The 19,556-nt window shown below is 41.1% G+C and overlaps 1 protein-coding gene across 2 annotated transcripts; it reads left to right on the forward strand.

Moving 5' to 3' along the window:
- Positions 1 to 622: 622 nt before the first annotated feature.
- ATP23 (ATP23 metallopeptidase and ATP synthase assembly factor homolog) lies at positions 623 to 16,417 on the forward strand. 2 transcript variants are annotated; one of them, XM_082742006.1, is made up of 6 exons: positions 628 to 1,040; positions 4,504 to 4,549; positions 5,222 to 5,303; positions 8,892 to 9,029; positions 11,853 to 11,936; positions 15,975 to 16,417. In XM_082742006.1, exons 1-6 carry the CDS (start codon positions 854 to 856, stop codon positions 16,176 to 16,178), a joined length of 741 nt encoding a protein of 246 aa, XP_082598132.1. In that variant the 5' UTR covers positions 628 to 853; the 3' UTR covers positions 16,179 to 16,417. The 2 variants fall into 2 exon arrangements, with proteins under 2 accessions (XP_082598131.1, XP_082598132.1); XM_082742005.1 differs by lacking the exon at positions 11,853 to 11,936 and having other exon boundaries at positions 623 to 1,040.
- Positions 16,418 to 19,556: the final 3,139 nt, after the last annotated feature.

Here is a 19,556-nt window from a genome sequence, read left to right on the forward strand (position 1 = left end):
ATCAGGAGAGAATAATTTTGATTAAGGTATCTGGGAAAGCCCTGTGGGATAGGTAGATTTGATCAGGGCCTGGATTATAAGGACTGAGTAAAGGGGCTTGAAAATGGAAGTGAATTAAGGGTTGGAGGTAGAAGTAAACTGGTTGTGTTTTGTTAGCATAAAGTTATTTGGGGTGACAAAAGTGCAGGGTGGGCCACTGGGCCCAGGTGAGGTAGAAAAAAATTTGAAGATACTGATATGACCAGTAATTATAATGGCAGCTTTCAAACGTTTCTGAAAAGCTCTGCTTTCGAAATGGCTTGGGACATCAGGAGATGGGTGGGCCAGATTGCAACTGGCCTGCTGGTGGAAAAGTAAGGGAATGGGAGGATGCCTGAGACCTTCGGAGCCTGAGGGGACTTTAGTGGCCAGTACTGAGGATTGAGTGTCCACGAGGAGGTGGGCTGCGGAACTATGCTTATGAGGATCGGCCAACCACGCCGAGGGTTCCCAGCGAAGCCCACATCAGCCCTGGAGATAGACGCCAGCCAGTGCAGCGCCCAGGTTTGACTCCCTCGGTAGGGATCTGGAGCCCTGCCTCCATTCCTTCCCGCGCCTCTTGCCCCGCCCCACCCGCGCTTTCGCCCCGCCCCGCTCCTCTCGCCCCGCCCCGCGTCCATTGCGGGGCTCGGAGGCCCAGCCGCCTCAACGTCCTCCTACGAGCTCTGCCGCCGTCGCCCTACCTGGGGCCCGGTGGGCTGGGCGGAAGGAGGTTCGGCGCGGCCAGGTTGGCTGGAGGGTTGTTGCCTTTCCCGGATCTCATCCCCAGCTGCCCGAGGCGGGAGGTGAGGCAGCGGCGAGGTCCGCGGGCGGCATGGCAGGAGCTGCGGACGAGCGCCCGCCGGGTCCCCCGGCGGAGGAACAGCTGCAGCAGCAACACGTCGCGTGCCAGGTCCTACCCGAGCGGCTGGCTGAGGGGAAGCCCGGGCAAGGGTTCCTTTCCAGCTTCTTCACCAACAACCAGAAGTGCCAGCTTATGCTCCTGAAGACTCTGGAGACAAGTAGGAGCCGTGGCCCGGGTGCCGGGGGTCGGCTGGGGGTGGGCCCGGATGGTGTCCGAGACCCGCAGGGAAGGGTCTCTGGGTTCAGCCCCATGAGCAGAGTTCAGGCACCTCTGCGTAGGGTCTAGGTAGATTCAGCGTTTTGGAGCGGGAGTGGTGGCGTGGGGCAGGGGGCAGCAGGTTGGGCCTCAGTTTCCCTTATTAGAGGAGGTGTTGAGGCCGTGTTCAGCTCTACTCTTGCTTGTGGAATGAGGAAGGAGTTGGATGGGAGTTTGCCTTTTTCAGTCACAGGCACTGATCTGACAGGTCCTCTGATTTCTTTTTTTGAAATTTTTTAAATTTTTATTTATTTATTTGACAGAGAGAGAGATCACAAGTAGGCAGAGAGGCAGGCAGGAGGAAGCAGGCTCCCAACTGAGCAGAGAGCTGGATGCGGGGCTTGATCCCAGGATCCTGAGATCATGATCTGAGCCGAAGGCAGAGGCTTAACCCGCTGAGCCACTCAGGCGCCCCAGGTCCTTCGATTTCTTATATAAATTATGCAGTGGTGTGAGGACTTCATAGTCCTGGTGAAGCAGAGTTGTAAGAGTCACGTTAATTAAGGCATGACTGCTGAGGGCACAAAAGCAGTTTTGCAAACCGTTTTTCATTGCGAGGGGTTCTTAACCTTCATACATAGATGGGCTTCTGAGTGTGGAAACCTCTGAAATAGGCTATGAAATCCTGTGTGTATACATCTGAATGCATTTTTCTGGGGAACTTAATCATATTCTCAAAAAGGCCCGACCCGCAAAGGGTCAAGAACTACTGCTGTGGGTTAAATAGGGGACACACCTACCTGCTGACCAATTTCTCTAGTCCCAGGGACATTGCACTAGAGATTTCTTAACTCCTTTACATGGATATATGGATTTTCTAAGTTTACTTCAGGTATATTTAGAAAACAAAAAATCTTAAACCTGTTGGTTCTAAAGCAAGGTTACTATCTCATAGCTGCCCATTATAGTTCAAAAGTCAACCACCTGAAGATTCTCCAGTCTTTTTATTTGGGACTCAGGGAGGTGGGAAGAAGAGTGGTAATGGAATCATGAGGTTGTATTCACTTGGAAATGTATATTGAATGCCTCCTAGGTTCTGGTGTGGGGAAATACAAAGATGGGTAGGGACCAGGACCGTACCTTTTATGAAGTGGAACATAGGACTGTACCTTTTATGAAGTGGAACATAGTGGAAAGAACATGGACTGCAGAGTTAGACGTGGGTTCAAATCCTGGTCCCGCTCCTTATCAGGTGTAGAAGACTGACTTAACTCTCCGATCCCCTCTATCCTTATCTGCACACACACAAAAAAATGGGTAGGGATAAAAAACCTCTCTTAGGATTGTGAGGAATAGGTTTTATGAATGGTAAGTGTGAGCATACTCAGGAGCTGAGTAATGGATAACTGCTTACAGTGGAAGAGACAAACAGAGGAGGAGATATGGAGGTAGAATCTGAAGGTGGTGGTGGGCTGACCATGAGCCCCAGGAGGAATTTACAGGCCTCAACGCTCCCCTGAAGCGATGTTGAGAGAAGTGTTAGTGGTATTAAAGCGTCAACCTGTAACTTAACTATGCTGTTCCTAGGACTGAGCCTCAGGGAGATCTTTGTTCCCTTTTTCTTTAAAGTAAATCCATTTTACTTTATTTAAGATTTTATTTATTTATTTGACAGACAGATCACAAGTAGGCAGAGAGGCAGGCAGAGAGAGAGGAAGAGAAGCAGGCTTGCTGCAGAGCAGAGAGCCCGATGTGGGGCTCGATCCCAGGACCCTGGGATCATGACCTGAGCAGAAGGCAGAGGCTTTAACCCACTGAGCCATCCAGGTGCCCCAAAGTAAATCCATTTTAAAGATTTTATTTATTTATTTGACAGAGAGAGAGATTACAAGTACACAGAGAGGCAGGCAGAGAGAGAGTGGGAAGCAGGCTCTCTGCTGAGCAGAGAGCCCGACTTGGGGTTCGATCCCAGGACCCTGAGATCATGACCCAAGCCGAAGGCAGAGGCTTTAGCCCACTGAGCCACCCAGGCGCCCCGTAAATCCATTTTAAATACTGCAGGTCTTGTTTTAAGTATCAGACTCCTCCCACCCTCCCTACAATTATTATTGTTATGATTATTTTTTAGTAAGAGGACTATAGATTTTGGAATCCACTTTAACTTTGTAAGGCTCTCTTAGTTGCTTGAATAATAATGCACTTGATACGGTTCCTGACACTTGACACACACACACACACACACACAATTCTTATTACTAGTAATTGTATTACTAGTAGTAATACTAGTAGTACTAGTAGTACTAGTAGTACTAGTAGTACTCTTAAGAGGGGGGCAGGTTACTAAAGTAGTAACCTATGCCTTTTTCATCTCTCATTACTTTTTTTACTCACTTGTTTTTGCTTTCAACCCTTAAAAAAAAGCCAACCTTGATTTCTTTTCTTTTTTAATTTTTTCGCTTACTTCATATAATACTCTGCCCATTTGTACACTCAGTCGAGACCCCTATATGAGAAGTTAATATTAGAGGCATTTGGGTTTGTTGTACTTTCCTGCAATTATTACAGGCTTATGGCTGCGTAGAAGGGCCCTCGGGAGTCATCTAGGCCTTTCCACCCCATATAGGAAAACCTCTGAGCCATCACTGACCAGAGAGCTTATAGACCTCTGCTGGAACAGGTTACCAATTCTTTGAGGCTCGTTGAGGCCACTTGTATTTTTATTAACAGCTTTAATTGTTGGAAAAATCCTTTCTCATACTGTAACTTCTGCTCTTTGGTCCTTGTTCTGCCCTCTGGAGAACTATTGATGGGATCTATTTCCACGTGGCACTCATTCAAAACCTGAAGCCACTGTGGTCCTAGTTCAGTTTTGTATTCTTTCCAAATCCAAAACTACTTTCTTGCTTCTTACTGAACAAAGTCCTGTACTGTTCTGGCTGCCTTCTCTCGTGGAGAGCTTCAGTTGGCAGGTCCTGATTAGAGTGTGGTACTCAGAATGGGATTGTTAGCCTGTGGTCTGACCAGGAAAGATGCCAGTGGGGCTCTGTAACTACCTTCTAATCTGGATACTGTGCTACTGTTCCTTTCTATGGATGTGGTCCCCAAACTCCCTCATTCTTTTGGTATGTGCTGTATGTAGTATGCTGTTTTTGATCATGTAACTAAAAAAGAGCTTTCAAATCATTTTTGGTATTATTGAAGATGTTCAGTAGTACCCATCTTGCTATTTGTATCAGTGTTTTAGCTCATTGAAGATTTGTTTTTATGTTAATTTAAGCTTGTATTTTCATATCCATTTTTACCACTTTTAAGATAGTATTACTTCATTAAGATTTGTGAGTTATTTTTTGATAATTGACTGCTTTTTGGATAATTGGTGCTATTTTTTCCAATTAGCATGCTTAATTGAATCAATATCTTTTTAGATCCATATGTCAAACTTCTTCTTGATGCCATGAAGCACTCAGGTTGGTAAGTAAATCTTTTTAAAGTGCTGGTCTCTATTCAGGCTGCTAAAAACATAAAAACCCCATACTAGAACTACTTATAGGTTTTTACTTCAGGCCACAAAACCTTTTCCATGTGGTAGGTGGTGGGGATGGGCTGTATTCTTTCCAGGTAGGTCTTGATCTCTGCATATACCTTCTGTCCTAACTGTACATCTCTGGCTTTACCATTCATCTCCGTTGTTTAGTAAAGACCACACATAAAGTCGTGTAAGTAATTGCCAAACCTGGCTTTTCCTCTCTTCCAGCCCCAGCATTGTCCTTCGTGGAGAAGAAATCTCAGCTTGTTATGCAGGAGCCTTCCAGGGGTTGTTTAACTTGGAGGAGATTAGGGAGGTGACTTTCTGGCCCGAGGGGAGCAACTCCAGGGTATTCCCAATATGGTCTTAATCAGTGGACCAAATGCTTTATGGAACCATGTCATGGAATTTGAACTAGGGTAGATTTTGCAGGGATGATTTCCTTATATCATAGGTGAGACAGTTTAGTCCTGAAGGCTTCCCAGGGTTTCCTGTGTGTTAGTGGTAGAGGAGATTTATGACAAGGGGCTCCTGACTCCTTGCCCAGGGCTCTTTACCCTGCACTGAGTGCACACTGCTTTTGGACATTTTATCTTTAATGCTTTCTTGCCTTTTAGTGCTGTTAACAGAGAAAGACACTTTTCTTGTGAAGATTGTAATGGCAATGTCAGCGGAGGCTTTGATGCGTCAACATCTCAGGTAGGCATTATTGCCAAGTTGTTCTCTTTCCTGATATTTGCTAAGGACCTTGGCATGCTGGCCATTCTGTAGGCTTTATGTAAGATTGAAAAAGTGAATAGTTATGGTTCTTACTCTTCAGGAGCTTATGCTCTCATAGGGGAGATAAGACAATGATAAAGTTAGGCAGGTTAAACTATTTTAGGGGGGTGTTATTACCACCATGGGATGGTAAGGTGATTGCAAGACACCTACAGATTCAGCTAGTGTGTATACAGCTGCTTCTGTGGCAAAGAAGATGAAGACTCTTACCCAAAGAAGGGGTAGCATGAGCAAAGGTGGTGTGTTGGGAAAGGACAAGGTGTATTTGGAGAGTGGCATGTTGTCTAACATAGCTGGGGGACAGGAATGTGTGGAGAATACGGGGAAATAGGATTGGCAGAAAAGGAAAGCCATATGGTGGGAGGCTTTGAATGCTGAGCTGATACATCTTAGAACATTTGCGACTAGGGGAGTAAGTTTTCTCATCTGGAAAATATGGGTAGTGATTGTATCTATCTTATAGTATAGTTATGAGAATTAAATGAGATACCTTGTGTAAGGTGCTTATCATAGTAGGCATAGAGAGCATTCAATAAAAGTTTTAAGTAATCAGAGGGTTTTGACAGCATCTTGGAGATGGTAGAAGAATTAGGGCATGTGATGAGGGTAGATCAAGTTTTTATAAGTAACACCTTCCATCTTGAAGATACAACCCTGTTTGATAACACTTAGTTGTTTCCCCCTGGGGAATTTTATATGTATTTTGGTTATTTATAGGTATTTTGTAGTAATCATGAGAAAAAGAAACATAACATAAGTGTGAAAGGTCTGGGTTTTGGAGTCTGGTAGAGTTGAGTTCAAATCTACTTCCCCTGCTTATTAGCTGTGGGGCTTGGGCAAGTTATTTGCCTTATTCTCAGTTTCCTCATGTGTAAAATGATAATAACAATACTTGCAGCTCTCAAAATGGGTCTTGGTGAATTCATTTCTCCCTTGGGGCTAAATAGAGTGGACATTTCGAACTTTTAGCTTCTCAGCAGTGTTGAGCATAATTGGGTACTTTCTCCTTTTATTTTTTTTTAAATTCTAATTTGTATCATGAACTGTCTCATTCATACAGAAGAGTAAGAAACCTGTGTGCATGCTTTTGGTCGTAGTAATAAAATGAGTACCTTTGTATCTGCCACCCAGACTTGAGAAATAGGACATTGCCAGGACTTCAGAAGAATGTGCCCCACTCTTGGATCACATTTCCTCTCCCTTTCTTATTCTGACTCTTGTGATAGTCATTTCCTGCTTTTCTCAATGGTTTTATCATAGACATGTACAGTCAAACAATATGTTATTTAGTTGCCTGGCTTTTAAGTTTTATGCATGGAATACTTTGTATGAAATCATACAACACAGAGTCTTCTGTAACCATTATTTTGTTGAGATTCTTTCATGTTGTACACAGCTCTCTTTTCCTTAGTTGGACTGTTACATAGTCCTCCACTGTATCTGTATACAGCAGTTAGCCATACTTAATATTGTTTCTGAATTTGTTATTATGAACAATGCTGCTGTGAATATTTCTTACCTTTTCTCCTGGGGCACATGTGCAGAAGTGACTCCTAGGTATTTGTCTAGAAGCAGAATTGCTGGGTCATATAGCATGCGTACCCTTGGCTTTAGCGGGTAATGCCAGACGCTTTCGTGGGTAATGCCAGACACTCTCTTCCCCTGGTTCCTGGTATGTGACACTCTTCTGGTTGCTCTTTTGCTAGCTCACCTTCCTCTATCAGCTGCTAAATGTTGAAGTCTCTTAATCCTTGATGTTAGACTCCCTTCTTTTCTTCCTCTACAGTTTGCCAAGGGGATCTCATTTATTTCCCTAGATCAGAGCTCTCTTTTGAACTTAACATCTAAATGGCACTTCACTCCTACACTTGGATGTCTTAAAAGCACCTGAGACCTCACAGATTTGCCCAAGTCCAAATTGATGGTTTTTACCATCCTCTGTCCCCATCCAACTTTGTGTTGTAATTTTGCATATCTCAGTGTTGTAATTTTGCATATCTCAGTGAATTTTACCACCTTCCAACCTCTTACCCAAGCCAGAAATATAGAGATCATCTTTGTATCTCTAATTCCTTTTCCATATTTTACATCCATCACCAACTTTTTGTCCTATTTATCTCCTAAGTATTTTTTGGGGAGGCATCTCACTATCCCTGCTCAAATACCATTACCTGTTGCCTAGAATACCTCTTTAACCTTCAGAAAGTCTCTCTGCATCCAGTTTTGATCATCTTCTGCTTATTTTCCCCACTGTAGTCAAAAGGATAAACAAAAGCACCACCCTGTTTCACTCCTCCCTTTCTGTGACTTCCACTGTTCTCAGGATAAAGAGTGATTTGGCTCTAGCCAACCTCACCAGGCTTATCCTGTGCCTATCCCCTATAGCTCTGTGCTACAGCAGTATAGGCCTGCTTTTCAGCTTCTCAGACCTTCTAGAACTTCAGCGCTCCTTGCCTTTGCACAGGTTGCTCTGTCTGGAATGCTCCCCTCCCCACCTCTCAAATTTAACTCCTGTTCATCCATGAGATCCCAGTTTAAAAATTCCTTCTGCAGAGATCCCTTTCCCAATCCTCTAGACCAGGTCAGGCATTCTTATTGTATGTCCTCATGACATCCTGGATTCTTCTTCATGACAGCTGTCATGTCATATATTTAAAGATTTTGGTAAATAGTTGATTAATTTCTAGCACCATTTATAGATTATACATTAGAAATTATAATTATAGATTATAAATTCTAAGTAGATTATAAATCTAGTAGGTCTCAAGAAATATTAGTTGAAAGATGAGTGTTGGATGAATGTATATAAAATAGTGGGCACGTATCCTTGTGTCTGGCTCATAGGAAGTACATAATAAATGGTAACTGTCGTTATTAGGATCCCTCTCATGTCTTTATTACTCTTATAGGGTCCTGCTCTGTGTGCTGTTGGCTTTTTGCACTTCTTTCTGAAGGTCTTTCTGAGGATTTTCCCTGGCAATTCTAGTAGAATGAGACAGTGGTGGTCATTCATTGTTGATTCATTGCTCATTCAGAAACTTCGTAAGAAGCAGTTTACATGTATTCTCATTTAATTCTCACAATTCTATGAGGTAGGTGCTCTAATTATCTCCTTTTTTATAGTTGAGGAAACTGAGGTGCATAGAGGTTAAAAAACTTGCCCAAGGTCACCAAGTTAGTAAGGAGTGGGGCTGGTGTTTGAATTTGCTTCATTCCAAAGCCCACTCCTAGTATGATGCTGTGGAGTCCAGTAGCCCACCAAGGATGGCATTTAAGTGCTACTGTAGTTCAGAGAGAACAGGGAGAAGTTGGTTACTGGGAGCGCTAAGTGGAGCATGTACGTTAGGACCAGATCTTGATGGATGGGTAGGTGTGGGGTTGAGGGAGGATACTGGGTGGAGGCTCTCTAAGCTGCCGAGCCATCTCATACCAGAGAGAAGATGGGAGTTACAGAAGGTGAGTAGGTGTTAGACATAATGGAACTTCTCTTATTTTGGTCCCTCCTAGATTGTTTTGTGCCAGAACAACATCCGTAATCAGGCCCATATGAACAGAGTGGTCACCCATGAGCTCATTCATGCCTTTGATCACTGTCGCGCTCATGTCAACTGGTTCACTGACGTCAGACATTTGGCCTGCTCTGAAGTGAGTTTTATTATAAAAAGATACTTTCTCCCCCTGAAACATCTGGGTTTGAACATTTAATTGAAGTATAATGTTTAAGACTCTGTCTTCTTCTGCTCCTCACTCCCCCCTCAAATAAATAAATCTTAAAACAAATAAACAAACTAGTTGAAGTATAATTTACTTAAACATACTCCTTTTTCTCCCGTCATGGTTCCATGTCACTCTTAGATGTCCAGTTTTAATTCCCGAACACAGCTTTGAGACACAACAAGATATATTTTAAGTATCTTCTTTGAATTATCTTTTTTTTCTTTTTTTTTAAGATTTTATTTATTTGACAGACAGAGATCACAAGGAGGCAGAGAGGCAGGCAGAGAGAGAGGAGGAAGCAGGCTCCCTGCCGAGCAGAGAGCCCGATGCGGGGCTCCATCCCAGGACCCTGGGATCATGACCCAAGCCAAAGGCAGAGGCTTTAACCCACTGAGCCACCCAGGCGCCCCTTCTTTGAATTATCTTAATGATAACTTTTAAGTCCTAGTGATAGTAATGACTCTATATAATAACCATTTTTAGTATATAATACATATATTTCATATACATTAGTATATAATATATGTAAATTTTTATAGGCGAGATAAACATGACGCCAGGTGAAGTGGGTGCAAGGCAAGGTTTATTTTTTTTTAATTAATTAATTTTATTTTTATTTTTTTTCTTTCTTTTAAAATTTTTTATTTATTTTTAAAATTTCTTCTTTTAAAATTTCTTTTTTATTTTCAGCATAACAGTATTCATTATCTTTTCACCACACCCAGTGCTCCATGCAGTCCATGCCCTCTATAATACCCACCACCTGGTACCCCGACCCCCACCCCCTTCAAAACCCTCAGATTGTTTTTCAGAGTCCATGGTCACTCATGGTTCACCTTCCCTTCCAATTTCCCCCAACTCCCTTCTCCTCTCTATCTCCCCATGTCTTCCATGCTATTTGTTTTGCTCCACAAATAAGTGAAACCATATGATCAAGGCAAGGTTTATTAAAGGCACTCTTCGGTGAAGTTTCAGGGCTCAGGAGACAGGGAGCCAAGAAAGTTGCACCGGGAGGAGGTGGGCACTCCCGGGGGAGGTTCCACGACTCTGGAAAGCAGTGGTGGAAGTTGCGCTGGGAGGGAGTTGGTGGGGGTCTTTTATCTGTCTCCTGCATAGGTATAGGGTTACCTATGGAGACGTGATCTGGGCATATATCCTTTTGGCGGGAGGGTCAAGGGTTAAGGAGGCAGGGGTAGGCTAGAAGACAGCGGTGAGACCCCGCGGGGGTCTGGTGGCGACACCGTGGCGGTCATTTCCATTGCTCTTCCTGCACGGAGCCTCCGGAGCCGACGGTCATTTCTATTGTTCCTCCTGCACTCCCGGAGCCCACATATATATATGGGCTTACATATATATATATATTACATATATAATAATATATGACATATATTATTATATGTGGTATATAATAATAATTTTTAACCACTTAACCAAATAACCATTTTCCCCTGTGGAATCAACTCTATAATATAAAAACTAATGCTAGTTAACTCTGGCTGAAGACTGTGTGCCAAACACTGTTCCTTTTGTGCATTCTCCCTGAGTCTACTGAACAGTCCATCCAGGTAGATGCTATGATCAGCATGTCACACGTGTCGAAAGGGAGGCATTGATTGAGATTCGTGGTTAGTACATGGCAGAGACAGGATTACAACCAGGGTTCTTAACTGGCCTATTGTGCTGCCTTCCATAGGCGGAGTGCCTTCCTTGCACTCGAGTAAAACATTTAGTCTCAAAAATACGACATTAAAAAGTTTTTTTACTGCTAAACACTTTGGGTTGCTCTCAGAAGTGCAATATATTTATGCTCTTAGAGAGACATATGTATTTAATACTTGCATTTCAGTAATTGAAGAGTGCAATGTGCTGAGAAGTAAAAAAAAAAAAAAAATATATATATATATATATATATATATATATATATATATATATATAAATGTAAGTGTACACTTTGTAACTTAGATTATTTTATTTTTCCTTTGAAATTAGTAAGCAGCCCCACTGCACCTAATTACACCTCCTACTCTTTGGAGAGTAGAGGTGAAACCCGAGTTTTTAAATAAGGTCTCTCCCTTGGGTGCTAGGGGAATGAAGGCCTGTCAGCTAGCTCCAGTGTGTTCTTGTGCTTGGAATGTTTTTGCTTCAGTTTCAACAACTTAAGTTTTCAAAGGACAGTTGAGGCCCTGGAGGAAGGCATGAGTTTATACAGGTTTAAGGGAGGTTCCAAGAGAGTTTCATTGTTTTGGGCCAAGGGCAGGAGGTTCCTATTCTCAAAGTATCTTAGATGCTGATGCATTTAAGTTTAAGCTTACATTGAAATTCAGTTTGTAGATCTTTGAAAGAATGCAATTTTGCAGTCCTTTTGGTAATTTCTAGAAATGTTGTTTTTTGTGGAGAGCATGGACTTTAACTCTGAGGTCCAACTTTCTGGCTTCTGGTTTCCGAAGAAATTAGTTCTTTCAATAAGGTTATGGTGTGAAGTTTTGAAAATTTCCTTTGATAAATGATTGGCCTTCCCCCAACCCCCAGTTTATTTTGCATTGTCTAGCCCAGCTCATGGATATCTGCTCTTTTTCTTAATGTAAGAATAACTTAAAATAGTCTTATGTCAGAGTTCAAGACATTCTTGAAAAAGGTCCAATGGATACTCTAGTCTCAGAAAGACATGCTAATTTTAAATTCTTTTATAAAACTTTTTATAGAGCAGGAGAACTTACTTTCTTTCTGTTTGCCTTTCTGTCTCTTTGTTAGGTTCGAGCTGCTAACCTTAGTGGAGACTGCTCACTTATAAATGAAATATTCAGGTTGCATTTTGGATTGAAACAACACCATCAGGTAAAACTAACATATGAATCACTTAACCCTCCAGAGTGCTAGGAGTGGAAATAACGCACAAAGAAATGAGAAGTACATTTTGCATTTGAAATGTGAAAGAACTACTTCTGTGGGGAGAATACAGAATGTGTCCCGTGGAAGCCAAATGGATGGAATTGAGTTCCACTTTTTATTTTATTTTATTTTATTTTATTTTATTTTATTTATTTATTTTAGAGAGAGAGAGACAGTGAGAGAGAGCATGAGAGGGGAGAAGGTCAGAGGGAGAAACAGACTCTCCGTGGAGCTGGGAACCCAATGCACTACTCGATTCCAGGACTCTGGGATCAAAACCTGAGCCAGAGGCAGTTGCTTAACCAACTGAGCCACCCAGGCACCCGAATTCTACTTTTTAATGATGGGAAGCTGTGTGACTCAGTGAGAGATTTTAATAGTGAAAAGAACCATACAGTCTTGTTCTTGGGATCCTTTTGGAAGCAGGTAGATGAAGAATGGATGCAAAATCACAGTCTATTGGACTGTGCTCTCCACAGTCTGGGACTTGTATTCTGGAGATAAAACAGTCATACCTTTCGGAACAGAGGCTGCCCCACAACACAGGTTAGGGCTGAGTAGTAGGGCATCTTTACAGGCTGTGGGCCATGATAGCAAAGCTTTGAATCAGCACAGCCCTGACAATGCTCTCTCTCCTCTTTTTCCCTTGGGTAGTGGTCGCTGAAAATGAATAAACTAGCAACAGGAGGGAAAGTTCAGGGAGGTAGTGGGAGCCTGGTTGAGGGAGAGCAATCTTAGAGAGTGGAGTCCCTGTGTTTGTACAGCATGTACCCAAGAGACACTGACATTGATGACAGTAACCGATGGCAAAATATGGTAGTATCAGCCAGTTTTAACAGGAATGCATTAATTTGGAAAGATAAACCTGAACTGTGGTCTATACATGTGCCTCCCAAACCTTTAACTCTAGGAGACAAATTTTTGCTATCTTTTTTTCCCCTGGAAGGGAGAAATGTCTTCTTCTGGCAGTTGCTGTCATAGCTCCATATGGTTCATCCTTTCTTTCTTCTTCCTTTATGCCTGGGGTTTATTTTTAAATCAGTGTTTAGTGTAACTTAGGTCGAGAAGCACTGGTTTATATTCTGATGCTAGTGAGCATCTCCAGCTCAGGCATACTGACCAGGGTGAAGTAAAACAGGGAATAAACACAGAAGATGAATGATTGACAGATTGCACAGCTGTAAGGACCAGTATTTTTTTTTTTTTTAAAGATTTTATTTATTTGAGAGAGAGAAAGAAAGAGAAAAAAAGAGAGTGAGTAAAAGCAGGGGAAGTGGCAGGCAGAGGGAGAGGGAAAAGCAAGCCCCCAACAAATAGGGAGTCCAATATGGGACTCCATTCCAGGACCCTGGGATCATGACCTGAGCTGAAGGCAGATGCTTAACCGACTGAGCCACCCAGGCGTCCCTGGTTATTTTTCATGAAGTGTGCCATTCTTTTGAACTTTAGTTTGTGCTTGTGGAGAAATAAATGGATTTAAAGTGCTCCAAGAATTGGAATGGCAGGACCTTCTGTTTCTTTTTTCTTTTAAGATTTTATTTATTTATTTGACGGAGAGATAGAAAGCACAAGTAGGCAGAGCGGCAGGCAGAGGGAGAGGGAGAAGCAGACTCTCCGCTGAACAGGGAGTCCAACGAGGGGCTCGATCCCAGGACCTTGGGATCATGACCTGAGCCAAAGCAGACACTTAAGCGACTGAGCCACCCAGGCGCCCCAGGACTGTCTGTTTTGTAACATATTTAGAATACTGAGAGAATCTAGCCTATTACTATGTATTAGATAATTTGTTGTCTTAAGTAGAGAATTTAAAACTCATGCAAAGAACGCTCAGGAAAAAAAAAGTTGTTTGATTTTTTTCTCCTGAAAAATTGAGACACCTTCAAATTTTGTGTATATATATATGTGTGTAGCTTCCTATTGCCTCCATGGGAGATGCCCCTCTTGAAGGAAAGATTATCTAGTATTAGTCAACTGGAAAGTAGAGAAAGAGAAAGACATAGAAGTAAAGTATATCTTAAATCTATTGAAATTTTACCAAAAATCCAGCCAGAACCTTATTTATAGATTTTTTTTGTTTGTTTGTTAGTTTTTTTGATTTTTGCAAATTGGGAGTTACTGTTTGTTGGACTGCAGAGAATGACATCTGGTTGTATTATTGGAAAAGATGAAAAAATAGAGGAGGTCTTATTTATACCTAAATAATTTTAGATCAAGCTAAACATATTCCATAATTTAAGAGTTATGTTTCTACTTTAGAATGATAGAAATGAATAAAATAATATGAAAGGGGATTAATTCTTCTTTTTCCATGAATTTTTAAAACTTAAATTCAAGTAATTAACACATAATGTATTATTAGTTTCAGAGGGAGAGGTCAGTGATTCATCAGTCTTATATAATACCCAGTGCTCATTACATCATGTGCCCTCCTTAATGTCCTTCACCCAGTAACCACATCCCCCCACTGACATCCCCTCCAGCAACCCTCAGTTTGTTTCCTGTGATTACGAGTCTCTTATGGTGGGGCGCCTGAGAGGCTCAGTTGGTTAAGCCTCTCCCTTCCGCTGAGGTCATGATCCCAGGGTCATGAGACTGAGTCCCGCCTTGGGCTCCCTGCTCAGCAGGGGGTCCGCTGTTCCTTTTTCCTCTGCCCCTCCTCCCTGCTTGTGTTCTTTCTCCCTTTCTGAAATCAATCAATCAATCGTTAAAAAAACAACAAAAAAGAAGTCTCTTATGATTTGTTTCCCTCTCTGATTTTGTCTTTTATTTTTCCCTCCCTTCCCCTATGATCCCGTTTTTTTCTTAAATTCCACATATGAGTAATTATCTTTGTCTGATTGACCTATTTTACTTAGCATAAGTGTCCGGCCAGCGCGACAAGAGGGAGCAGGGTTGAAGGAGAGGAGAATGAAGAAAGGGAGTGTGGGGAACAGGAGGGACACAGGCGAACGTGTCAAGCAAGTGCCAAAGTTTATTTTGCAGAGTTCTGATTTATACCACACAGTAAGAGAATTGCCTTCTGTACATCTACTTTCTCTTTTGGCCTGAGAGTAGCTGGCCATGCAGAGATACCAGACAGCCTTGACCTTCGTGGTTTGGACACTTAGGCCATAATTCAATATTCTCAAAACACAGGAGCCTTATTAGCTTGGTCTTGAGACAGCAGGTGCAATGGCAACAAGCCAAACCTTACAATGTTCTCATAACAATCACCAGGGAGACACAGTGGCACTCTAGCTCGCTACCTGTGGAAGTCCTTGGTTGAAGAGGTTCCCAAGAACTGTTGCTCTATTGGGTTAACCCCTTCTAGGCACGAGGCTCCCAACACATAAGATCCTTTAGTTCCATCCATGTCCTTGCAAATGGCAAGATTTCTTTTTTTTTTTTTTTAATGGCTGAGCAGTATTCCATTGTATATGAATACCACATCTTCTTTGTCCATTCATCTATTAATGGACATTTGGGCTCTTTCCATAGTTTGGCTATTGTAGACATTGTTGCTATAAACATTGGGGTGCAGGTGGCCCTTCAGATCACATTTGTATCAATGTGGTAAATACCTATTAGTGCAATTGCTGGGTTGTAGGATAGCTCTATTTTCAACTTTTTTTTTTTTTTTCTAAAGATTTTATTTATTTATTTGGCAGAGAGAGAGAGATCATAAGTAGGCATCGAGGCAGGCAGAGAGAGAGGGGGAAGTAGGCTCCCTGCCCAGCAGAGAGCCCAATGTGGGGCTTGATCCCAGGACCCTGAGATCATGACCTGAGCCAAAGGCAGAGGCTTAACTCACTGAGCCACCAAGGCTCAGCTTTTTGAGGAACCTCAATAGTGTTCTCCAGAGTGGCTGTACCAGCTGGCCCAACAGGGTAAGAGGGTTTGAAAGGGAATTAAGTCTGACTGTGGTCAGACATTATATAAAATGTTATTATTTCATGATTTAAATTGTCATTTAAATTAAAGCCATATACTTTTCTTTCTCCTTAGACTTGTGTGCGAGACAGAGCCATTCTTTCTATCCTGGCTGTTAGGAATATCAGCAAAGAGGTAGCCCAAAAGGCTGTTGATGAAGTTTTTGAATCTTGTTTCAATGACCATGAACCTTTTGGAAGGATCCCACATAACAAGACCTACGCAAGATATGCTCATAGAGACTTTCAAAACCGTGATCGGTATTACTCAAATATATGAAGACATTTTATAAATGGAACTTCTGTGATCTGAAGAAAATATAGTTCTTAAGTGGATAAATGTAAAATGTATGTGATCAATTAAATACAGATAAAAGAGAGAAGGTACTGATTCTAGCATATGATCAGAAAAAGTAACTGTGGTAAAAGTGAAACTGCCTTAAACTCCAAGGCAAAAATTGTAACTTTATAGTTAACCATTTGGTAGGTAAGGTAAATAAATTACATTTTTGTATTTTTTATGTTGTACTTGTGTTTTTTATTATTTATGTTATTTTTAGATTGTGATTTGTTTTTGTTACATGTGAATATTTTAAAATCTGATTATGAAACCCATGAAGTGTGTCCTTGTATGAAGTTGATATGTGACCACTTGGTATTTACATTAAATGTAAAGAAAATGTACTGATTTTATTAAAAGGCATTTATTGAGATGTTATCATGGTCAAAATATGCAAAGAATTAAAGTTGGGAATGGTTCATTCAATGGTCAATGCCTTCCTTTTCCCTCTTCTTCTTTCAACTGTATGTGGGGACTATGTGGCTTAACTTTCCAGGGATAAGTTTTGATTAGATTTTTCTTTTGTAAAGGCAGTGCATTAAGTTTATAATGTAACTAAATTTAATTTTTTTTTCTGAACTTAATTTTTATGTACTTATAAGATTTTTCATATAGTTATTCTCAAATCTTTTGTCAGGCCCTGTGTCTTGAGTTTTAGATTCAGAAAACAGGTCATCTTGTCTATTCCCCTTAACTGGTAGCTGCATTTTCTACCTATCTCTGGCAAATGTTTCTTGACCTATGTCCAGACTTAAAGACAGTGATACCTGTATGTAGATGTGGCTAATTAAGAATTTAAAGACAATGAAGTTAGGATTATTTCTTGTGAATTAACATTTGATTTAATTATAAAGTGATACCCAAGATTGATAACTTATTAAACATTAAAGCGAGGTTTGAGGATTCTGGGAAGACGGTAGAGTAGGAAATAACAGAAATCAGTGTCACCACCTAGACAAAATTGCACTGGCAGAATCTTATATAAATATTTTGAAACTCGAGTCTGAAGGCTCCTAACTTCCAAGGAAAGGCTCGGATGGTAAATTGCAGTTAATTTTGATCAATTTCAGCTCTTAGCGTTGTAGTAGCTACCCATCTCCCACCACTCTGCCCTGTGGCAGACAGTTATATATGTGTTCCTGGAGTAGCTTGTACACAGATTGTGGAGCCACAGTGGGCAAAAGGTACCCTGTCTTCCATATATTTGGGACCTGCTCTGATTGCTGCTTCTGAACACAGAGGTTTGGAGATAGAGATGGTGGCATTGTTGCACCATTTTTGCAAAGTGCTTCCCAAACGGCTGAAGGGTCTTCAAAGGGCTGATGCCTTTTGTTGTCCTTCATTTTCCCCTTTTGGTATCTAGACCTTGAAGACTAGGCCATTCAAAAACAATGGCAGGGGTACCTAGGTAGCTCAGTTGGTAAAGCATCTGCCTTCAGATCAAGTCTGAAGGTACTGGGATTGAGCCCCGCATTGGGCTCCCTGCTCAGTGGGCAGCCTCCTTCTCTCACTCCCTCTGCCACTGTCCCTGCTTGTGCCCTTTCATGCTCTCTCTCAAATAAATAAAATCTTAAAAAAACAAATAAAAAACCCAAAAATAATGGCTTATGCAGGGGGGAATTAGAAAGTCATCAGGCATGCTCAGGGAAAGGCATAGCCTCAGAAAAACCCAAGAAGACCAAGTTTACACCTCAGGATGATCCTTGGCACAGAGACAGCCTGCAACAATTAAAAGCAGAAACAAAAACTAACACTAACTAACCTGAGGAAGCAGAAGAATCTGATTGATTTTCAGAGCTATCAAATTATTAGATTCAAGTGTCCTGTTTTCAACCCCAAAAATCACAAGGCATACAAAGGATACACAAGACATACACAAGAAAGTGTGGCCCATTCAAAGGAGAAAATAAACTAACAGAAATTTTCCCTGAAAAGACCTGATGGTGGGTTTAGCAGACAAAGAATTTAAAACAACTGCCTTAAAGACGCTCAAAGAACTAAAGGCAAATGTGGAGAAAGTCAACAACTTATGTACAAACAAAATGGAAATATCAATAAAGAGATAAAAAACTTAAAACCAAAAAGCTTGGAAAGTACAATGACAAATGACAAAAATCCACTTGAGGGATTCAAATGCAGATTTGGTCAGAAAGAAGAAAGAATCGGTAATCTTGAAGAAAAGGAAAATTTTTGAATCTAAAGGACAGAAAAAAAAAAGATAAAAGAAAATGGAACAGAGGCTAAGGGATGTGAGGGGTACAATCAAGTTGGCCAGTGTATGCATTATGGAAGTCCCAGGAGAAGAGAGAGAAAGGGACACACAATATTTGAAGAAATAATGGTTTGCAACTACACATTTTATTTTCTACATGATTTTAGAGACTTAATACATTAAAGAAGTTATTAGTTTATGTTTGGGGTCACACATATATAAATATGTAATTCTGTGGCACCAATAACTGAAAAGAAAGAAGACAGCAGAATTTTTTTTTAAGGAGCAGAATTTTTGTATGTTATTAAAGTTACACTGGTCTAAATTCAAAACAGAGTGTTAAAACTTTCTGATATTAAATGTAATCTCCATGGTAACCACAGGAAAATAGTTATAGAATATACACAAAAGGACATGACGAATTTAAATTCACTACAAAAAATCAAGTAAACACAAAAGAAGAGAACGGCTCTGTACATGGGAGACAAAAAAGCTGTAAGGTATATAGAAAAATATGTAGCAAGATGCCTGAGGTAAATGTCCTCCTATCAGTAATTATTTTATTATTTTAACGTATTAATTTTTTTATTCTAAAAAGAGAAAGAGAGCATGAACAGGGAGGGGGCAAAGGGAGAGGGAGCAAGAATTCTCAAGCAGACTCCATGCTGAGCACAGAGCCTAAGGCAAGGCCTGATCCCATGACCTGAGCTGAAATCAAGAGTCATGTGCTCAATCAACGGAGCCATCCAGGTGCCCCTCAGTTATTATTTTAAATGTAAATGGATTAAACTCTCCAAACAAAAGATTGGGAAAAGATTGGCAGAATGGATTAAAAAAAAATGACCCAACTATAAGATGCCTACAAAAGACTCAGCTAAGATGTAAACACAAATAGATTAAAAGTGAAACAATGGAAAAGGATATTCCCTGCAAATACTAACCAAAAGAGAGCAGGATAGACTATACTGACACTGGACGAGATAGACTTTAAATCAAAAGAGTTTATAAGAGAAAAAGGGATGTTGTATATTAAAAAAAAGCTTCAATAGAGCAAGAAGACATAACATTTACACTCATAATAACAGACCACCGAAATAGGTGAAGCA

This window comes from Mustela nivalis (assembly GCF_964662115.1).
Source record: "Mustela nivalis genome assembly, chromosome: 7".
Taxonomy (NCBI): domain Eukaryota; kingdom Metazoa; phylum Chordata; class Mammalia; order Carnivora; family Mustelidae; genus Mustela; species Mustela nivalis.

Excerpts from the sequence above, each read along its gene's own strand:
- ATP23 (XM_082742006.1), top strand. The coding sequence starts at position 854 with ATGGCAGGAGCTGCGGACGAGCGCCCGCCGGGTCCCCCGGCGGAGGAA. Across the intron at positions 1,041-4,503 it reads CCTGAAGACTCTGGAGACAA|ATCCATATGTCAAACTTCTT; the intron begins GTAGGAGCCGTG and ends ATATCTTTTTAG. Across the intron at positions 5,304-8,891 it reads TTGATGCGTCAACATCTCAG|ATTGTTTTGTGCCAGAACAA; the intron begins GTAGGCATTATT and ends GGTCCCTCCTAG.